The sequence below is a fragment of the Bufo gargarizans genome, chromosome 11 (assembly GCF_014858855.1).
Source record: "Bufo gargarizans isolate SCDJY-AF-19 chromosome 11, ASM1485885v1, whole genome shotgun sequence".
NCBI lineage: Eukaryota > Metazoa > Chordata > Amphibia > Anura > Bufonidae > Bufo > Bufo gargarizans.
Genome location: NC_058090.1, coordinates 4,704,213 through 4,722,950, shown reverse-complemented (window position 1 = coordinate 4,722,950; position 18,738 = coordinate 4,704,213). Strand labels below are relative to the sequence as shown.

Here is an 18,738-nt window from a genome sequence, read left to right as displayed (position 1 = left end):
GAACCCCTTTAAGCAGAGCTGCAATACTGCACACAGCCTGTCTGAGGCTACAAGATGCATCAGGGCGCCTGAGAGCGGATGCAGCCATCTTAGATGGCAGAAGACGAGCCCAGGAATTGGTGGCTCTGCAGATGAAAAAGGAACAGGAAAGTCAATTTAAATCTAAACCCATTATTCGTCTTTGAAAAAGCACAAACAGTTTATTAGCAAAATGGCAATATTACAGTTAATTTCACAAAAGAAAATTGACAAGTTATTTCAAAATTAAACATGAAATCAGAAATTCCACCCCCAGTGTCCCCGCTGAGAAGTCAGGATTTAAGAATTGGCATTGGGACCTTTTTTCTTGCCAAATGTAGGAACCACGTTGACAAATCTGCGGTTGTACTGCATGCGTCTCTTGGCTCGGCCGGTCTTCTTTTTCTTCTTCTCTTGTTTTGCTACCTGAAAAATAAGTCAGTTGAGGCTTCAGATCTGCAGATGTAATCACTAGCGATCCAGTGACGGACGCAGACTGCACTCGATCAGTAGGTGAGGTGTTAGAAACAGGTCCACGTGTAGTACAATCACCGCTAACGTTTATGTACTGAAGTTCAGAACAATCCAAGCAAAGGGTCTTAGAACCTTCATCAGACCACTGGACTGTCGTTAACTACTCCATGTCAGAGCTAGGGAGTAAGGTTACTTTCACACTTGCTGCATCGGGGGGGACAGCCGGCTGGATCCGTGCTAAAGCTAGCCCACTGTGCCCCTGGAAGTCCGCTCCGGCCCCATTCACTATAATGTGGGCAGGCCGGAGACTACTTCTGGCGGCACAGTGGGCTAGCGTTAGCATGGATCCAGCCGGCTGTTCCCCTGCCAGATCCTGCTGCTGCAGGTGAGAAAGTAGCCTAAACCTGACACTACGATGTCCCAAGCGCAAGGTACACCGCTGTGCCTGGTAGACTCCCTATATACAGTACTCACCAAATGTTAGGGATATTTGGCTTTTGGGTAAAATTAATGGATAACGTAAAAAGCTCCAGTGATATCATATTGCGAAAGTCAGGCATTTAAGTAGAAGCAGCAATAATTTCCTCAACTCAAACTATTTGACACAAAAGCCGACCCCAGTGCTGGGTACACCGCCACAAAAATGTCAGTCTCTCAGGAACTTGTCCTGTTGACGACGTCTCCTGCTGTTCACAAGTCGACTTATTGTCTGCTGAGGCACGGCATCCCACTCTTACTGAAGGGCGGCCCTCAGGTCATTGAGGTTCTGAGGTACGAGCCTCTACACGGCGACTCAGCTGATCTCATAGGTGTTCAAAGGGATGTCAGTGTTATCCAATACATTCCAGAACTGTAAGGGTTAGGCTACTTTTACATTAGCGTTCGGGGTTCCGCTTGTGAGTGCCGTTTGAAGGCTCTCACAAGCGGCCATTAACGCATCCGTCCAGCCCTAATGCATTCTGAGTGGATGCGGATCCGCTCAGAATGCATCAGTCTGGCACCGTTCAGCCTCCGCTCAGCAGGCGGACACCTGAACGGCCTGGCCGTGCGGAGGCAAACGGATCCGTCCAGACTTGCAGTGTAAGTCAATGGGAATGGATCCGTTTGACGTCGATACAATATGGCTCAATTTCAAACGGATCCGTCCCCCATTGACTTTTAATGTAAAGTCTGGACGGATCCGTCTGCAGCTACTTTCACACTTAGACTTTTTTCTTAAATATAATGCAGACGGATCAGTTCTGAACGGATCCATCGTCTGCATTATATGAGCGGATCCGTCTGTGCAGACCCCAGACGGATCCGCTCTGAACGCAAGTGTGAAAGTAGCCTTACATAGCATTATAAATCAGTATTATGCTATGCGAGCCCAGAGCGTGACACTCGCTCGTCTGAAAGGGGCCTAAAGGTTAGAGTGCATTTTAGGTTCTGTGAGTGGTCTATGTCTGGATTGTCCTGAACATCAATTAATAAAAGGAACTTTAGCTGCGATTGGAGACTGCAGATTGACTTTACTCCATACAGATCTATCAAGCCGCACCAGCAGACAACCCATGAGATGCTATGGGAAGAAAGCAGCCGTGTCTTTTTAATTCTGGAAACCAGTTTGTGCCTGATGAGTGTATGGAGTGGGCTGGTGCGGGGAGCACTCGTCATATGCAGCAGGGTTAGCTGCGTTAGTCTTTTCCGGCACAGGGCACCCTACCGGATCCTGTACTGAACCGCCAGATCTATTCACTGCAAAGAGATCCAGCAGTGATCTGCCAATTTCCGGCATAAATGCTGGGTTTCGGCAGAACCGTTGCATGCAAAGATTTATTTTTTCTGGTTGACAGCTGGCATACGTGCCGCAGCAGGCAGCCAGACCTCTCCAACATGGAGATGTGAATGCGGCGTTGTACAGCTGACATTCGCCAGCAGCAGATGAGGTGCACGATAACGCCAATCCGAGGAAAATGATCAGAAAGTCGTATGTACTCCTCCATGGTATCAAAAAGGACTACAGCTCACCCCACAAAAAAAAATAAGCTCGCACGTAGCTCTGTCTATGCAAAAATGAAAGGGAATCTGAATAATGGGATGACTGGTCGGGTCTCTGGCCAGCGCATGCGCTTTTTTTTTTGTGCGTCTGTCTGGGACCCAAACACTCATGGCAGAACTGAACAGATCCCACATTATAGTAAATGGGGTCCAGCGGTGAATGGCAGCATCCGGATTTGGTAAAAATGCAGATGTGAAAAGTAGCCTGACTGAGAAATGCAGCTTTTACCAATATACGAGCTATTTGGCGCAAAGAAGGTATCGCCACATCAAAAAGTCTGCTCCTTAGCGTTGCCGGTCCTGCTGCTCCTGCTTTGCGTGACAGTACCAGCCAGTGGAGACGGTGTCTGTACTGCGCATGCGCTGACTCGTGAACTGATGGCAGGCACACAGTAAGGCAGAATAAAGCCTCGTGAACGTTGTTTGGGTCCAAACCAGAGCCGTATTTTTGAGTGGCTCATTTTGTGGACAAGAATTGACATTTCTATTTATGGGCGGCCTGTAACGTTCTGCAAACTAGAACGCAAAACATGGCACGGTCGGTCGTCTGCCTAAGGCTGTCATTTTACAGCATCGTAAACACTAAGTGTTGATCACGAATATTCACATTTTTATCGCGAATATAGCGATATATATTCGCAATTTCCAATATTCGAGATTTTTTTTTTTTAAATCAGTACCCATGATCCCTCCCTGCTTCTAGCTTGTGGGCCAATGAAAAGGCTGCAATATCCTTGACTTTCGTAATGCTAATTTTTCAATTGCTGATTTCCGCAATCAAGAAAATAATGACGGGAGCTAATGAATTTGCGAAATATCACAAATTCGAATATTGCCCCTGCCGCTCATCACTAAACCAAACAAGAACATTTGGAAATTGGTTCCCGAGAGTCTCCCGCAAACCTCCTGTTGGTGTATAAAACAGGATCGGTCAAACTTTATAAATGGCGCTTACTTACTTTGGGGGTCTGACCTCTCACTTTCCCAGCACGAGCCAGTGAGCCGTGGACTTTACCTGCAAGAAGAAGAGGCTGTAACTATACAGGGTCCTGGCGTACAGGGGGCGACACGTACATGAAGTTCTCCTACCTCCCAGAAGTCTGGCCGTTACGTTCAGGGTACTCTGCTCCCGCACCCCACAGGCCGACAGAACGGCTTCATCTTCCAGAGCGATCCCAGCGCAGGACAGAACCAGATCACAACCCAAGAGGCCTTCCAGCTGAGAGATACGTTTCTGAAGCACAGAGACAGACATGTCAGGCGTCCGTCTACCAGGTGCCGGCGGCCCCTGTCCTATTTCTGCTGCTCGCTAATGGAAGCTGTCTACACACTAGACATCATACGCCCCCAGCAGCGCTCATCCTCCACACACACATTGGGGTTAGCTCACACCTACAGCGCATAAAGTGATAAACTAAAACTGGGCCATTTATCAAACTGGTGCAAAGTAGAACTGGCACTTACCTATAGCAACCAAAATGAAAGGTGAAGTCTGATTGGTTGCTATGGGCAACTAAGCCAGTTCTACTTAAAACCAGTTTGATGACCCCAAACCTTTCATATTTCCCATAAGTTTACAGCATCAAAGCACTAAAAACACAGGCCAAGCATTTATTTTTTATTTTTTTTGGTCTGTGTTTTACTGGGGCTTTGGCTTTTTTTCCAGCAAAGTAAAAGGAAAGATGTTTTCTTTGCATTGGCTTTTTTTCAGCCTTGAGGTGCATTTTTTAGGTCTACGGCGTCTTTCCTGAAATCACGGCATGCTCTGGGTCTTGCATTAGAGCAGGCATCCTCAAACTGCGGCCCTCCAGCTGTTGCAAAACTACAACTCCCAGCATGCCCGAACAGCCTACAGGTATCAGCCTACAGCAGGGCATGGTGGGAGTTGTAGTTTTACAACAGCTGGAAGGTCGCAGTTTGAGGATGCCTGCATTAGAGGATAGAAACTTTGGTAATTTCTTTTTTTCAAGAAGGGTTAAAAAAAATAATATTATATGTTTGTGAATGGAGGTTTTTGCATACTGCGCTACAAAAAAAAAAGAAAAGTGACATGGGGGGGGTACATACTTTCCTATATAAAAACACAAGTGTTTTGCGTTCTGCAAATTGCTGCATTCTCAAACAGCTGATTGGTGGAGGTCCCGGCGTCGGACCCCCTCCGATCAGATACTGATGACCTATCCAATGGACAGGTCATCAGTTGTAAAATCTCAGAAAACCCTTAAAAAATAAATTAAAAAAAGCGCCGCACATGTCAGACAAAAGACATGAAGACCTTCCATCATGGATGTCTCTGCGGCGGCGGCAACGTCCTCACATCTCACTAACCCTACACAGCCGCCATCACGGACACCTACCTTAACATCAGTCACGGTGTCTTGGTCGGACACGTCCAGCGTGTGGAGGGTTTGGCCCGCAATGAAGATCTGCATGTTGTACTAAAATAAACCATTAGAGGATTTTGTATTAAATCCTACTTCTTAAAGGGGCTGTCCATGTATAGGAAACATCAACAATGCCTTTATTCAATTTACTACTACATTCCCCCCCCCCTCTCCTCCTCCGACGACCTTATGTCCCGGGCCCCCATCCATCATTTTTTCAGAGCAAAGGTGAGCGCTGATTGGTTGCTATGGGCAACTCAGACAGCTTTCCTATTAGACAGTTTTGATAAATGAGACCCATTGTATCCAAACTGAGCTAATGGGGGCTCTGCGCCCATCGCTGGGGGTCCCAGGTCTCACCAATACCAGGTTCTCGCCTCTTTATATCTGGGTGGAAACCATCAACAAGCAGGTTTTTATAACTATTTTATTCTAGTTCTGCTTCTAGTTATACAGATTTACTCTTCCCATATAAGTAATATTAAGGAACGAGTAGCGGGAGATTTATCAAAACTAGATTGAAGGAAAACTGCCTTAGTTGCCCCTAGCAACCAATTAGATTTCACCTTTCACTTTCCCAGGTTGCAATAAGAAACTAAGCCAGTTTTCTTTCACACCAGTTTTAATAATTCTCCCCATAATTCAAATACATTAAAAGCTAATTACATTGGCGCTACTTACCGTTCCCAGGCGCTGTGCTAATAAGAGAAAAGCTCAAGTCCAGAAAGTTCCTTCCGTGACTACTGTCAAGCTCCTTACGTTGTAGTGCGTAGTGAAGTTTCCGCATGCGCAGTCTCAATAAAACTGATCCGCTTCCGGACGTAATGACGTAGCAAGCACGTTCCTGCGCACGCGCATTGTACGCATCGCTGAACGCAACCAACGCTGAGACTGCAGGAAGCAGCGTGACGACTGTCTGCGCATGCGTCCTGGGTATGACCGCTAGTAGACGCATGCGCGGGTTGTTTGATCACGGATGGTGCTGCGTATCGGGCAAGTTTGAGAGGTTCCATTGAGTAGGTGCCCGGGGCCGGGCTGAGGGGGTGGTCGGTGCCCGCGGGGCGTGAGGGGAGCTGAGGGCGTCCTGTCAGTGCCTCCTCATGCCAGGCATGTTCTAGGCTGCTGGTCCCCCCATGGCTGCCTACCACTGCTGTGTGCCCTTCTGTAACAGTGACTCCAGGTACAATGCAGACAAGAAGATCTCCTTCCACAGGATCCCAGCCTTCCATGTGGAGCCGCAGAGACACCGGGACTGGCTGAACCGGATCCGCAGAGAACCGGGGCCCAGCTTCAAGGTAATTCGAAGGGTCCGGTACATAATATAGGGGCCGGGAGCCAGGTCCAATATATTATATAGGAACCGGGCGAACCGGATCTACCGGGACCCAGGTCTAATATATTATATAGGAACCGGCCAAACCGGATCTACTGGGACCCAGGTCCAATATATTATATAGGAACCGGCCAAACCGGATCTACCGGGACCAAGGTCCAATATATTATATAGGAACCGGGCAAACCGGATCTACTGGGACCCAGGTCCAATATATTATATAGGAACCGGATCTACCGGGACCCAGGTCCAATATATTATATAGGAACCGGGCAAACCGGATCTACCGGGACCCAGGTCCAATATATTATATAGGAACCGGGCGAACCGGATCTACCGGGACCCAGGTCCAATATATTATATAGGAACCGGGCGAACCGGATCTACCGGGACCCAGGTCCAATATATTATATAGGAACCGGGCGAACCGGATCTACCGGGACCCAGGTCCAATATATTATATAGGAACCGGGCGAACCGGATCTACCGGGACCCAGGTCCAATATATTATATAGGAACCGGGCGAACCGGATCTACCGGGACCCAGGTCCAATATATTATATAGGAACCGGGCGAACCGGATCTACCGGGACCCAGGTCCAATATATTATATAGGAACCGGGCGAACCGGATCTACCGGGACCCAGGTCCAATATATTATATAGGAACCGGGCGAACCGGATCTACCGGGACCCAGGTCCAATATATTATATAGGAACCGGGCAAACCGGATCTACCGGGACCCAGGTCCAATTTATTATATAGGAACCGGGCAAACCGGATCTACCGGGACCCAGGTCCAATATATTATATAGGAACCGGATCTACCGGGACCCAGGTCCAATATATTATATAGGAACCGGATCTACCGGGACCCAGGTCCAATATATTATATAGGAACCGGATCTACCGGGACCCAGGTCCAATATATTATATAGGAACCGGATCTACCGGGACCCAGGCCCAATATATTATATAGGAACCGGATCTACCGGGACCCAGGCCCAATATATTATATAGGAACCGGATCTACCGGGACCCAGGCCCAATATATTATATAGGAACCGGGAAAAGCGGATCTACCGGGACCCAGGTCCAATATATTATATAGGAACCGGGCAAACCGGATCTACCGAGACCCAGGTCCAATATATTATATAGGAACCGGGACCCAGGTCCAATATATTATATACGAACCGGGCGAACCGGATCTACCGGGACCCAGGCCCAATATATTATATAGGAACCAGGCAAACCGGATCTACAGGGACCCAGGCCCAATATATTATATAGGGACCGGATCTACCGGGACCCAGGTCCAATATATTATATAGGAACCACCCAGGCCAGATCTACCGGGACCCAGGTCCAATATATAATAGGTACAGGGACCGGCCGAACGGGGTCTGCAAGGACCAGGACCCAGATCCAATATATAATATAGAGACCAGGTTCGGCTGAACCGGATATAGAGGGACTGGGACCCAGGTCTAATATATAATATAGGGACCGGCCGAACCAGATCTACAGGGACCGGGGCCCCAGGTCTGTTATATGATACATATTTGAGATACCAAAGTACAGAAAGATGGAGTATATGCGAATGTGTGGGCGCCTGTAGTGTCAGATGTTACAGACCCATGGGAGGCCATCATACCGGCGGGGGGCTCTGTTGGCCTCTGCTCAGAGCTTTGCGTCATGGTCCAATCAGAGAACTTGTGTAACGGGTGCCAACGGGTAACTTACGCTCCGAGTGGGTGCCCTCGGCTGAGCTTTCTGGCGTTTCCGTCCACATTCAGAGACTCTCTTTATTTCAGGTCTCCAGCTGCACCCGAGTCTGTTCCAAACATTTCCTCCCGTCTGATTTCGTGAGGACGTTGACAGGAAAAAGGAACCTGAAGCCTTACAGCGTGCCCTGCATCTTCCAGTGGTCGGCAGAGGAGATGACCCAGGAGCAGATGTCTGTCCCCAAGAGGAATTCCGGGTAAAGATCGTTCACATCGCATCTCAGGGGCCCCAAGACATAAGATCTGGCTCCTGGAGCCCCAAACATTAGCCGATATCATGGAGGGCGTTTGGTCCCGCCATTATAGTTCCCTCCTGCAATCACAGCCATTCAGATGACTGGACAGACATGAGCGGCGAGGCCGAATCTTCTACACTGTGACTAGTGCTGCCCTTCTTCGGCTCATGGTGGGGCGCACCTCTAAAAGTAGCCATATGAGATTAAGGTCACCAAATCTGCCTATCGTGGTGTGGCCGACTGATTATCTAGTGCATACAGGGTCGCCCAGAGGGCAGATGGGGAGGAAGGATCGGGCACGCTGGATTTCCACATGTCTGGTTGTCTCTGCCCCCATAGATAAGCCGCCACCAGCGGTCTATTCGCCACTCCCCATTAGGAATAAATTTACACCACGCCGAGCGTGCATGTATGTGAGTGGCAGAAGGCTGTCACAACGAAACGCGTGGTCACTGTAAGACATCTCGTCCTCAGTGAAGCCAATCAATGCAGTGTAAATCAGTGGGTGCTGAGTGCCGGTTCTGGCCCTTGCTGCCACCGGACCAATTGGACTGGGTTGTGAATGTGTCGCCTTATACCACCTATTGGTTGGCTCTACAACAGGATAATGGATGAAAATATCAGCCACACCCCTTTCCTGTGAAGACACACCCCCTTAGCATAGTGATTCTTTTTGGCTTACTAAAAATGTCTGAAAGGCGGAAGGGGTATGCTATGGAAAGTGTTAGGTGCTAAATATTGACTTGCCGGGGGTCAGACCGCTGAGACCTCCAGCGATCCCGAGACCCCTCTGAATGGATGACGGTACACGTTGGTTCATTGCCCCATTCATTCCTGTGGGAAGATGCAGACAGCGCTCCGTCAGTCCTATAGAACCGGATGGAACGGTGGCTCAGTGTGCGCCCAGAGAGCACTCAGGATGGCAGGAGGTCCCGGTGGTCGGAACGCTCGTGATCCGATATTTATCACTTGTCCTGTGGCTACTGTAGGTGGTAAACACTTATCGTGGGATCTGAAGCAAAATTCCAATTGATTTTGAGGGCAGAGTTCTGCCTTTTTTGAGGACCCTGCTCCTGCGCCCCCCCCCCCTGAGCGCCGTATACCTCATACTAGGGGTCGGCAACCTCCGGCACTCCAGCTTGTTGTGAAACTACAGTTCCCAGCATGCTCTATTCATTTCCTGTGAGTTCTGAGAAGAGTAGAGGAAGTATGCATGCTGGGAGTTGTAGTTTCACAACAGCTGGAGTGCCGGAGGTTGCCGACCCCTGCCTCATACAATTAGTGCCTTTTTAACTCCTTGATGTCTTCTAGTTCTCTTCCAGTGCACCGTAGGGCGTTACATTATTCCTCGAGCCTGCGATGGAACTGACTTATGTTTTCTGTCTCCAGGAGCAGTAAGCACAAGCTTCAGCCCATATTGCCTTCACAACCCCAAGTCCAGAACAATAAGCCTTCCCCAGCAGTGGAGATGACGGCGTCTATACTGGACCACTGCTACGACTTACCCCCGATGACCGATACCGAGATGCTGCACGCGGCCCGTGAGGAGATCGGCCGTCTACAGCATCGCAATGCCTCCCTGGAGAAGAGTCTGTTCTTTCTGGAGCGCTTTTCCACGGACTCGAGCCTTATTCACTTTTATACCGGATTTAAGGACTATTCCACGTTGAAAGTAGTTTTTTCTACCCTGACTGAAACCGAGGGCAGCTCCGTAAAATGGAAGCAGTGCCAGCAAGAAGGGGACAGACACGTCGACAAGGGGTCCCCTGCTGAAGCAGAGGGCATGCCACAGATGGACCAGTTCTTCTTATTTCTATGCAAGGTTCGCCAGGGATTCCACGACCAGGATCTAGCCGTCCGCTTTAACATCTCGCAGACCAGGGTTGTCCGCATCATTGTCACATGGGCGCACTATTTGTATCTTGTCCTTGGTGAAATCCCTCTTTGGCGCAGCCGAGAAACCGGGTGCCAGGATGTGCCAGAATGTTTCAAGGCGTCCTACCCTCGTGCCCGGGTGACTTTACATTGTGCAGAGATTAAGGTCCAGACGAGCGAGACTGAGAACAAACCTTCTCAGGTGTATTATAATCATGCCGTGTACAAAGGCTTGCTTGGCATAGCCCCCCACGGAGCGGTCATATTTATAAGCCCACTCTATTCTGGGGGTGCATCCAAGAGAGAGATCGTTAAGTCATCTGGCATCTTGGAGTTGTTGGAACCTGGAGATTGGATGGTAACTGAGAAGGATTTCCTCATCCAAGATTTAGTGGAATCTGTTGGCGCCTTCGTGGTCATCCCTCCTATTATCACCACGGCTGCTCTCCCTAGGGAGTGCCACGAAGCCACGGTCATGTTAAGCCAGCCGTCAACTGAGCAAAATGCCATGTTCATCCTAGCATCCACTAACGAGAAGGGGCAGGAGACCTTGGTTGTGACCACCTCGCCAGGGGTAGAAGATTCGCTTGTGGAACTGGAGCGCTCAGCAGGAGAGGTGGATGTGGTCGAGGAGGTTGTGACCGAAGAGAAGTTAGTGGAAGAGGTGGTGACCACTACAGACAGCATAGAAGAGGTTTCTAAAGACCGCAGTCAGCCTGGAGGGGAAGTAAGACACCTGGCCAAAAGGAAAGGCCCACATTATGGCCGGGAGGAGGTGGTGAGGTGCGCGCCCCACCTGGAGAAGGAAGCTGCTGGACTAAACAAGGACATAAATTCCCTCGCTCGTCTAAGAATTTGCATAAACCAAGACATAGAGAGAGTTCGCCAGTACCATCTGTTCGATAACGTCCTTCCGTATGCGTTAAGTGGCATTGCCAATCAGTTGTGGGCCGTGTGCGCCATGCTAAGTAATATCAACGGGTCACTGAGCTAAAATGTGAATGGTGCATGTAAAGGGAAGACGTGGAACAGTGGAAAGTTCCCCTTAAGTTGGGACATTACCCAAATAAAGACTAAAGGACCCTGTAAAGTGCCAGTGGGGGAGGGGGCACAAAATCTGGTATGTCCTATATGGAGATAACATGACTTTCCATAAGATTTAAAGGCGCAGCAGGGTAAATATCCCCGGGACCCCCACCAATCAGATGAACAGGACCGCAGTGCTCACTGGAACCCCTGACTCCTTAAAGGGGTTTTCTGGGAATAATTTCCTTTTATCTAATACCCGCAGCCTGTCCCTATAAATAGAAAATTCATCCTTCCTGCTCCTCGCGGCTCCGGTCCTCTGCGCTGCCTCTGCCGCGTGCACGTTCCCCGCGGTGTTTACATCCAGTCACATTCTCCACTGCAGCCAATGACTGGTATCAGCAGTAATGTGCCACTTATGACCATGCAGTGCGGGGACCGGGACACCGACACAGCGGGGGGCAGGGGAGTATGAATCCTCTGTTTAGTGCCTACAGCCTGCTTCCGTAAACAGTGATTATTCCTGGAAACCACCTTTAACTGCAGCAGCGGCACACGGTGGCTGCAGCAGTGATTATCATTCTGCTAACTGGTGGGGGTCCCGGTGATAGAACTTAGATTGCACATTGATGGACCTTTTGAAGGATACACAATCCATGTATGATCCCAGAAAAGCCCTTTAAGCACTGGTCATGTGGAGCTGCATGTTATAGATCAGGAGGAGCTGAGCCGATTGGTATATAGCGGGGATCAGCAGCCTCCGCCACTCCAACTATTCAGAAACTACAACTCCCAGAATGTTTCATTGGTTCATTCTCGTCTATGGGAGTTAGAAGAATAGCCGAGCATGTTTGCACGCTGTGAGTTGTAGTTTCACAACAGCCGGTGGCTTATCCTTGGTATATAATCTTATGGGAGAAGATTCAGCAAAGCTTGTATTTCATTCATATAAATTCCTGCTCATTTTGGGCTGTGGAGTCCAGGAGGCGGTCCTATGAATGATTGACAGCCCCCCTCTGACTGTGTATGGAGAGCTGTCAGTCACTGGACTTCAGAGACCAGAATGAGCAGGAAATTAAAGGGGTATCCCCCTCTTGCTATTTGGGACCCCTTCAATAGAAGGCACTTGCCAATTGCTTTGCGTCCCTGGAAGTGCCTCCTTTCCAAGCTCTGGCTCCCCATTCTCCTGGCATGTGTGCGGCTGGTTGTTGGGTGATGCTGCCAGCACTGCGATCTTGCAGCGGAGGTCGTGCTTGCGCACGGAGATGAAGTCCTTTGCTAACTGCGGTGGCCAAGATCGTAGGGACTTGCATATCCACGCATGCACGGCAGCTGCTAGCCCGGCCACCACTCTGCAACATATCCTGTTTCAATAGAACAGCTCCAGGACATGAACAGAAACCCCGGAGCTGTTCTATCCAGCATTGGGATCTCGCCTGTCATTACAACGCTGCTTGCCTGCGCTTTCATTCATATGGAACGAATCCGTCCACGGAGGTTCCAGGACGCGCTGAGCTCCGGAGCTGCCGTGGAGGTGAACACGGGACATGGGACAACCCCCTTTAAATGAATGAAATACAAGATGCACCAAATCTTTTCCCATAAAACTATATATCAACCTGCTCAGCTGCTCTATAACCTGCAGATCAGACACCATGTTCAGCGTGACAGGTTCCCTTTTATCTGTCACACAATTCCTTAAAGGGGCTGCCCAGGGTCAGAGAAATATGGCTGCTTTCTTCCAGGAACGGCAGCACCCCTGTCCTTGAGTTGTGGCGGCTATTGCAGCTCCGCTTCATTACAGTGAATGGGACCGAATTGCAGTACCACACACAGCCTGTGGACAGGTGTGTCGCTGTTTTTGAAAGAAAACAGCCATTCTTTTCAAACGCTGTACAAACCCTTTAAGCTGGCCGTACACGTGAAATGTATGTCTATGCTTGGGATAGGTCATCAATATAAGATCAGGAAGGGTAGGACCCCTGGCACCCCCCACCATCAACGTTTTCCAGAGCAGCTGTGAGCTCACCAGGCACAGCGCCATCCATTGTATAGTGGCTGTGCTTGGTATCACAGCCCAGCCCCATTCACTTGAGTGCGTCTGAGCTGTGTGTAGGAAGAGGCCAGAGCTCTACAGGAGTCGGACCCCGCCAATCTAATATTGATGACCTATCCTGAGGAAAGGCCATCAATATATGTCTCGGAAAACCCCTTAAAAGGAGTTGTCACTTCAGCAAATGGCTTTTATCATGTAGAGAAAGTTATTATAGAGCACTTCCTAATGTGTTGTGATTCTCCATATTGCCTCCTTTTGGTGGCTTGATTCATTTTTCCGTCTCATTATAGACAGCTCGTATCCAGGGGGTTATAGCCATCGCTGCAGCGCAGGTACAAGGTGGCCGGGACAGGAGCTGCTGCGCGTGCGCGCCTATGTGCGCTTTCATGGTCCCAGCCGGAGCTCTTTCCTATATTGTGCAAACACGACCACTGATGCGGAATTGCAGGGTGGTCGTAACCCCTGGAAATGAGCCGTATATGATGTGAGGAGGCGATATGGAGAATCGGAATACATTAGTAAGTGCCTCGTATTATCATTTGCTGAGGTCAGACGACCCCTTTAAGCTCTCTGCAGATCAGGTCAGTTCCTGCTGCAGATTTTTTCCCGCACTGCTTGGATGGGATTTGGTAAAAAATCTCATGTATTTTGCTGGCACGTTAATTCACTGCGGATTTTCTGCCCTCAAATCCGCGATGGAAGCTCTACAGGGCGTACGCTTAAGCTCCACGTTCCACCTGCTGTGAAGTTGTCTTTCTATGAAGGTGCAAACAGCACCCATGTCCTTTAAGTTGTTTTTAAAGGTAAATCCACTGTTACAGCTATTTTACGGGACTTAAAGGGAGTCTTTCGCCTAATTTGAGCGTTTTAGACCGCTCCGATCAGGGTATTGACTCTTTGACCCTCATTACAATCGTACCTTTCTTTTCTGTGTCCCTCGTCCAGATCATGGAAAAAAACACTTTTTAAACGTATGGAAATGAGCTTCTAAAGGTGCCCAGGGGCAGCGTTACTGGGCGATGTGCCACGAAAAACACACCTCTCTCAGCCCTCTGGCTCGCCCTTCTGTCCTATTACCTCCTCCGAGCGGCACCAGAGGCCGGCGGGCCGGCTGTGTTTAGTTGGCCGGCGCATGCGCAATATGAAAATCTGTTCCTCTGCCCATACCGGGCAGAGCAGTGCGCAGGTGCGGGCCAGTTCCCAGCCTGACTTCTCTTGCCGCTCGTGACGTCCGCCGGCTGGAGGCAGAGGAGAAGGTAATAATAGGACAGAAGGGACACAGAAAAGAAAGGTACGATTGTAATTAGGGTCAGAGAGTCTCTAACCTAATCTGAGCGGTCTAAAATGCTCAAATTAAGCGAAAGACTCCCTTTAAAGGGGTTTTCCCATCTCTGACAATGGGGGCATATCGCTAGGATATGCCCACATTGTCTGATAGGTGCGGGTCCCACCCTACAATGAGAACGGAGCGTGGAAAAGAACGGAGGGTGCAGTGTGCATACGCAGCGGCCCTCAATTCATTTCTATGGGGCCACCAAAAATAGCCGAGCGCTTGCTATTTCCGTCTGCCTCACAGAAATGAATGGGAACACGGGCCGCGCGGTGCGCTCCTATTCACTTCTATGGGAGCGGCGCTTGGTGGTGGGGTCCTCCAGCCACAGCTCTCCCTGTTCCATTCTCGTTGTAGGTGCGGGTCCCAGCAGTGGGACCCGCACCTATCAGACAATGGGGGCATATCCTAGCGATATGCCCTTATTGTCTGAGATGGGAAAACCCTTTTAAAGGGGATGTCCAGCCTAGGAGCCTACAAGCCCTATGCAATTGACCTGGGTCACGTGACCACAGTGGCCAGTCACATTGACTTGAACGATACCTCAGTTAAGCCAATGTGACTGCTGAGGCTTGTGATTGGCTGCAGCGGTCACGGGACCCAGATGCTTCCCGGACAGGTGAGTCTTTATGTTCTGGGGCAAAGGTCCGTAGCATAGGGGTTATCTGCTCCAAGGCTGGACAGCTCCTTTAGCTATTGATGACTTATCTTTCGGAGTCCTGGGACCCCCGCCGATCGCCTGAGTCTCCGGGGCTACTCCGCTTCGTACACTGTGAATGGGAGCAGTCCTGCAGTAACCTGGCGTGGCGCTGCACATTGGATGGAGCTGGGCTATCCCAATGCGGGGTTCTGGCACCAGCTCCTGAAAACAGCTGATGGGTGAGGGTGCTGGAAGTCGGCTCCCCACCGATCTGATCCTTAGGATGGGTCCTCGGTAGTTAAGTCCTGGACACCCCTTTTAAGCAGATCTGTCAGCAGATTTGTCCCTATGACCCCGGCTGACCTGTTGCATGTGCGCTCGGCAGCTGAAGGCATCTGTGTTGGTCCCATGGTCATATTGCTGAGAAAAATGATGTCTTAATATATGCAAGTGAGCCTCTAGGAGCAACGGGGGCGTTACCATTACACCTAGAGGCTCTGCTCTCGGTGCAACTGCTGCTCCCTCTCCACTTTGGCAGGGCCAGGTGTGGTGATGTATTCACTGCCAGGCCCTGTCAGTGCAGAGGGCGTGGCCCTTGTGGAAAGAGCAGAGCCTCTAAGTGTAACGGCAACGCCCCCGTTGCTCCTAGAAGCTAATTTGCATATATTAAAACATAATTTTTCTCAGCAATGCGGGCACATCTGAACATGGGACCAACACATGTAACAGGTCAGCCGGCGTCATAGGGACAAACCTGCTGACAGGTGCCTTTTAAGTGCTTTTCATGCTTTATTGCTTTTATTTATAGATGTTTTCTTAGATAATTATTTTTTTTGTACTATGAAACTTGTGTATGAAGCCGCCATCTTATCCTCCAGCTGAGCGTAAATACAGAATGTTCCGTGACCTTCAGAATAGGTTTCCTTTTTTAAGATTCTCCTAATTGCTGCAGTCACCAGCGGGGCGAAGGCTCCAATCTCAGGGTGGTATTAGAGGCAGAGCTGACGTCATGGGGGGGTTACGAGCTCCTGGTCCACTCCTCCTCCTCCTCTCGGTTTCCTGCAGGGTCGATGGATCCCCTCTGACCGGATCCCCACAGATCGTCAAACCCAGGTTAGCCACCGTTCTGCACAGCCGTACGTGGCTCCCCATTGGGTGCAGGGATCCAACCTGGGGCTCTCCAGCTGTTGCAAAGCTCTAGCTCCCATCTTCCCCTGCTATTTGCAGGCTGTCAGGGCATGATGGGAGGTGTAGTTTTATAACAGTTAGAGAGACACATCTCTCATCTTCCCCTGCTATTTCTAGGCTTTCGGGGCATGATGGGGGGTGTAGTTTTACAGCTGGAGAGCCACAGGTTGGGAACATTGGTTTTGTGGAGCCTAGGAGGGAAGAAGGACTGTGTGTTATCCGCTGTACGTCAGGGATTTCGGGCCTCCGTTTTCTGGAGGACTGGTCGCTCATGCTCTTTCTATGAAGGTTGTCATCTTGGTCAAGTTAAAACCACCAATCCCTCGTCAGTCCCTGCCATGAACCGTGCCTCTGCTTCCAGCGATGGGATTTGCATCTCTATGCCCCCCATGAATGACAGGTGCGGGTCCCACATCTAAACTTAGAAAGGAGCCCGTGAAGTGGCGGAGGGCGCCCCGTGCAGGCCACCCGCCATTTGTGCTGCACCCCTCCCCTGTCTCCCGTGAAGTGGCGGAGGGCGCCCCGTGCAGGCCACCCGCCATTTGTGCTGCACCCCTCCCCTGTCTCCCGTGAAGTGGCGGAGGGCGCCCCGTGCAGGCCACTCGCCATTTGTGCTGCACTCCTCCCCTGTCTCCTGTGAAGTGGCGGAGGGCGCCCCGTGCAGGCCACCTGCCATTTGTGCTGCACCCCTCCCCTGTCTCCTGTGAAGTGGCAGAGGGCGCCCTGTGCAGGCCACCCGCCATTTGTGCTGCACCCCTCCCCTGTCTCCTGTGAAGTGGCGGAGGGCGCCCTGTGCAGGCCACCTGCCATTTGTGCTGCACCCCTCCCCTGTCTCCTGTGAAGTGGCGGAGGGCGCCCTGTGCAGGCCACCTGCCATTTGTGCTGCACCCCTCCCCTGTCTCCTGTGAAGTGGCGGAGGGCGCCCTGTGCAGGCCACCCGCCATTTGTGCTGCACCCCTCCCCTGTCTCCTGTGAAGTGGCGGAGGGCACCCTGTGCAGGCCACCCGCCATTTGTGCTGCACCCCTCCCCTGTCTCCTGTGAAGTGGCGGAGGGCCCCCTGTGCAGGCCACCCGCCATTTGTGCTGCACCCCTCCCCTGTCTCCGGTGAAGTGGCGGAGGGCGCCCCGTGCAGGCCACCCGCCATTTGTGCTGCACCCCTCCCCTGTCTCCTGTGAAGTGGCGGAGGGCGCCCTGTGCAGGCCACCAGCCATTTGTGCTGCATCCCTCCCCTGTCTCCCGTGAAGTGGCGGAGGGCGCCCTGTGCAGGCCACCCGCCATTTGTGCTGCACCCCTCCCCTGTCTCCCGTGAAGTGGCGGAGGGCGCCCTGTGCAGGCCACCCGCCATTTGTGCTGCACCCCTCCCCTGTCTCCTGTGAAGTGGCGGAGGGCGCCCTTTGCAGGCCACCCGCCATTTGTGCTGCACCCCTCCCCTGTCTCCTGTGAAGTGGCGGAGGGCGCCCTGTGCAGGCCACCCGCCATTTGTGCTGCCACCCCCTCCCCTGTCTCCCGTGAAGTGGCGGAGGGCGCCCTGTGCAGGCCACCCGCCATTTGTGCTGCACCCCTCCCCTGTCTCCTGTGAAGTGGCGGAGGGCACCCTGTGCAGGCCACCCGCCATTTGTGCTGCCACCCCCTCCCCTGTCTCCCACTGGGGCATGGGGAATGATTGGAGACTTGGCCAGGGGCAATGTAGAGAAGCTGCTGAACGATTAACTACGGGGCGGTCGTGACCGTGGATGGGCAACGAGGGTCTCAATCAGATACTACAGTGCCAAAACTAAAGCCACTCAAGTTCTAGACAGAGCTTCAAGCACTTGGGGGCGCTCTAACCTGGGGTACATGGGTGAAGGACTCCGCACATGCAGGGGTCCACGCAGCTGTGATTTTACAGGTTTCTGTCTTCTAGGTCGGCCCCCGGACCGTCCAGCAGGTGGCGCATATTACCCTAGAGAGAAGACTCTACATGAGCTGGTAAAGTGTGTAAGGTCCACAGTAGCACAGAGCATTTCAGGAAAGGAGTGTGCTGAACCTCTGTGATACCCCCTCATGTAGTCAGTCTTTTCTTATAGATGGGGGGCGCTGCGCTGATGAATACAGGCTGCCCCCCTTGCAGGACTCGCCATGTCCCCCCTTCTGTGATTACTTGCTATGGATAACAACACCCCTCCAACCAAAGGAAACGATCCAGGTGCCCCCCACCCCTGGAGAAGGAGCCCTGCCCCCGCCTTCATCACTGGAGGTCTTCATTGTCCCCTGCGGCAAGACGCTCCAGTGTCCAGTCCTATGTCGCTAGAATGTAATCGGTGTATAATAGAAGGTTCTAATAGACTTTGTGTTTCAGTTAATCACCATT

General features: G+C 51.2%; 2 protein-coding genes across 2 annotated transcripts; one reads left to right on the top strand and one right to left on the bottom strand.

Moving 5' to 3' along the window:
* Positions 1–174: 174 nt before the first annotated feature.
* LOC122921887 (ubiquitin-like protein FUBI) lies at positions 175–5,728 on the bottom strand. The gene is made up of 5 exons (XM_044272184.1): positions 5,598–5,728; positions 4,890–4,970; positions 3,622–3,766; positions 3,492–3,547; positions 175–444 (listed from the first exon to the last, which is right to left on the bottom strand). The coding sequence occupies exons 2-5, from the start codon at positions 4,962–4,964 to the stop codon at positions 319–321; spliced, it is 402 nt and encodes a 133-aa protein (XP_044128119.1). The 5' UTR covers positions 4,965–4,970; positions 5,598–5,728; the 3' UTR covers positions 175–318.
* A 134-nt stretch (positions 5,729–5,862) lies between these two features.
* LOC122922045 lies at positions 5,863–14,524 on the top strand. Its single transcript, XM_044272473.1, has 3 exons — positions 5,863–6,211; positions 8,067–8,233; positions 9,662–14,524. Exons 1-3 carry the CDS (start codon positions 6,050–6,052, stop codon positions 11,139–11,141), a joined length of 1,809 nt encoding a protein of 602 aa, XP_044128408.1. The 5' UTR covers positions 5,863–6,049; the 3' UTR covers positions 11,142–14,524.
* Positions 14,525–18,738: the final 4,214 nt, after the last annotated feature.

Excerpts from the sequence above, each read along its gene's own strand:
- LOC122921887 (XM_044272184.1), bottom strand. The coding sequence starts at position 4,964 with ATGCAGATCTTCATTGCGGGCCAAACCCTCCACACGCTGGACGTGTCC. Across the intron at positions 3,548-3,621 it reads AACGGCCAGACTTCTGGGAG|GTAAAGTCCACGGCTCACTG; the intron begins GTAGGAGAACTT and ends TTCTTCTTGCAG. Across the intron at positions 445-3,491 it reads TGAGAGGTCAGACCCCCAAA|GTAGCAAAACAAGAGAAGAA; the intron begins GTAAGTAAGCGC and ends CTTATTTTTCAG.
- LOC122922045 (XM_044272473.1), top strand. The coding sequence starts at position 6,050 with ATGGCTGCCTACCACTGCTGTGTGCCCTTCTGTAACAGTGACTCCAGG. Across the intron at positions 6,212-8,066 it reads AACCGGGGCCCAGCTTCAAG|GTCTCCAGCTGCACCCGAGT; the intron begins GTAATTCGAAGG and ends TCTTTATTTCAG. Across the intron at positions 8,234-9,661 it reads GTCCCCAAGAGGAATTCCGG|GAGCAGTAAGCACAAGCTTC; the intron begins GTAAAGATCGTT and ends TTCTGTCTCCAG.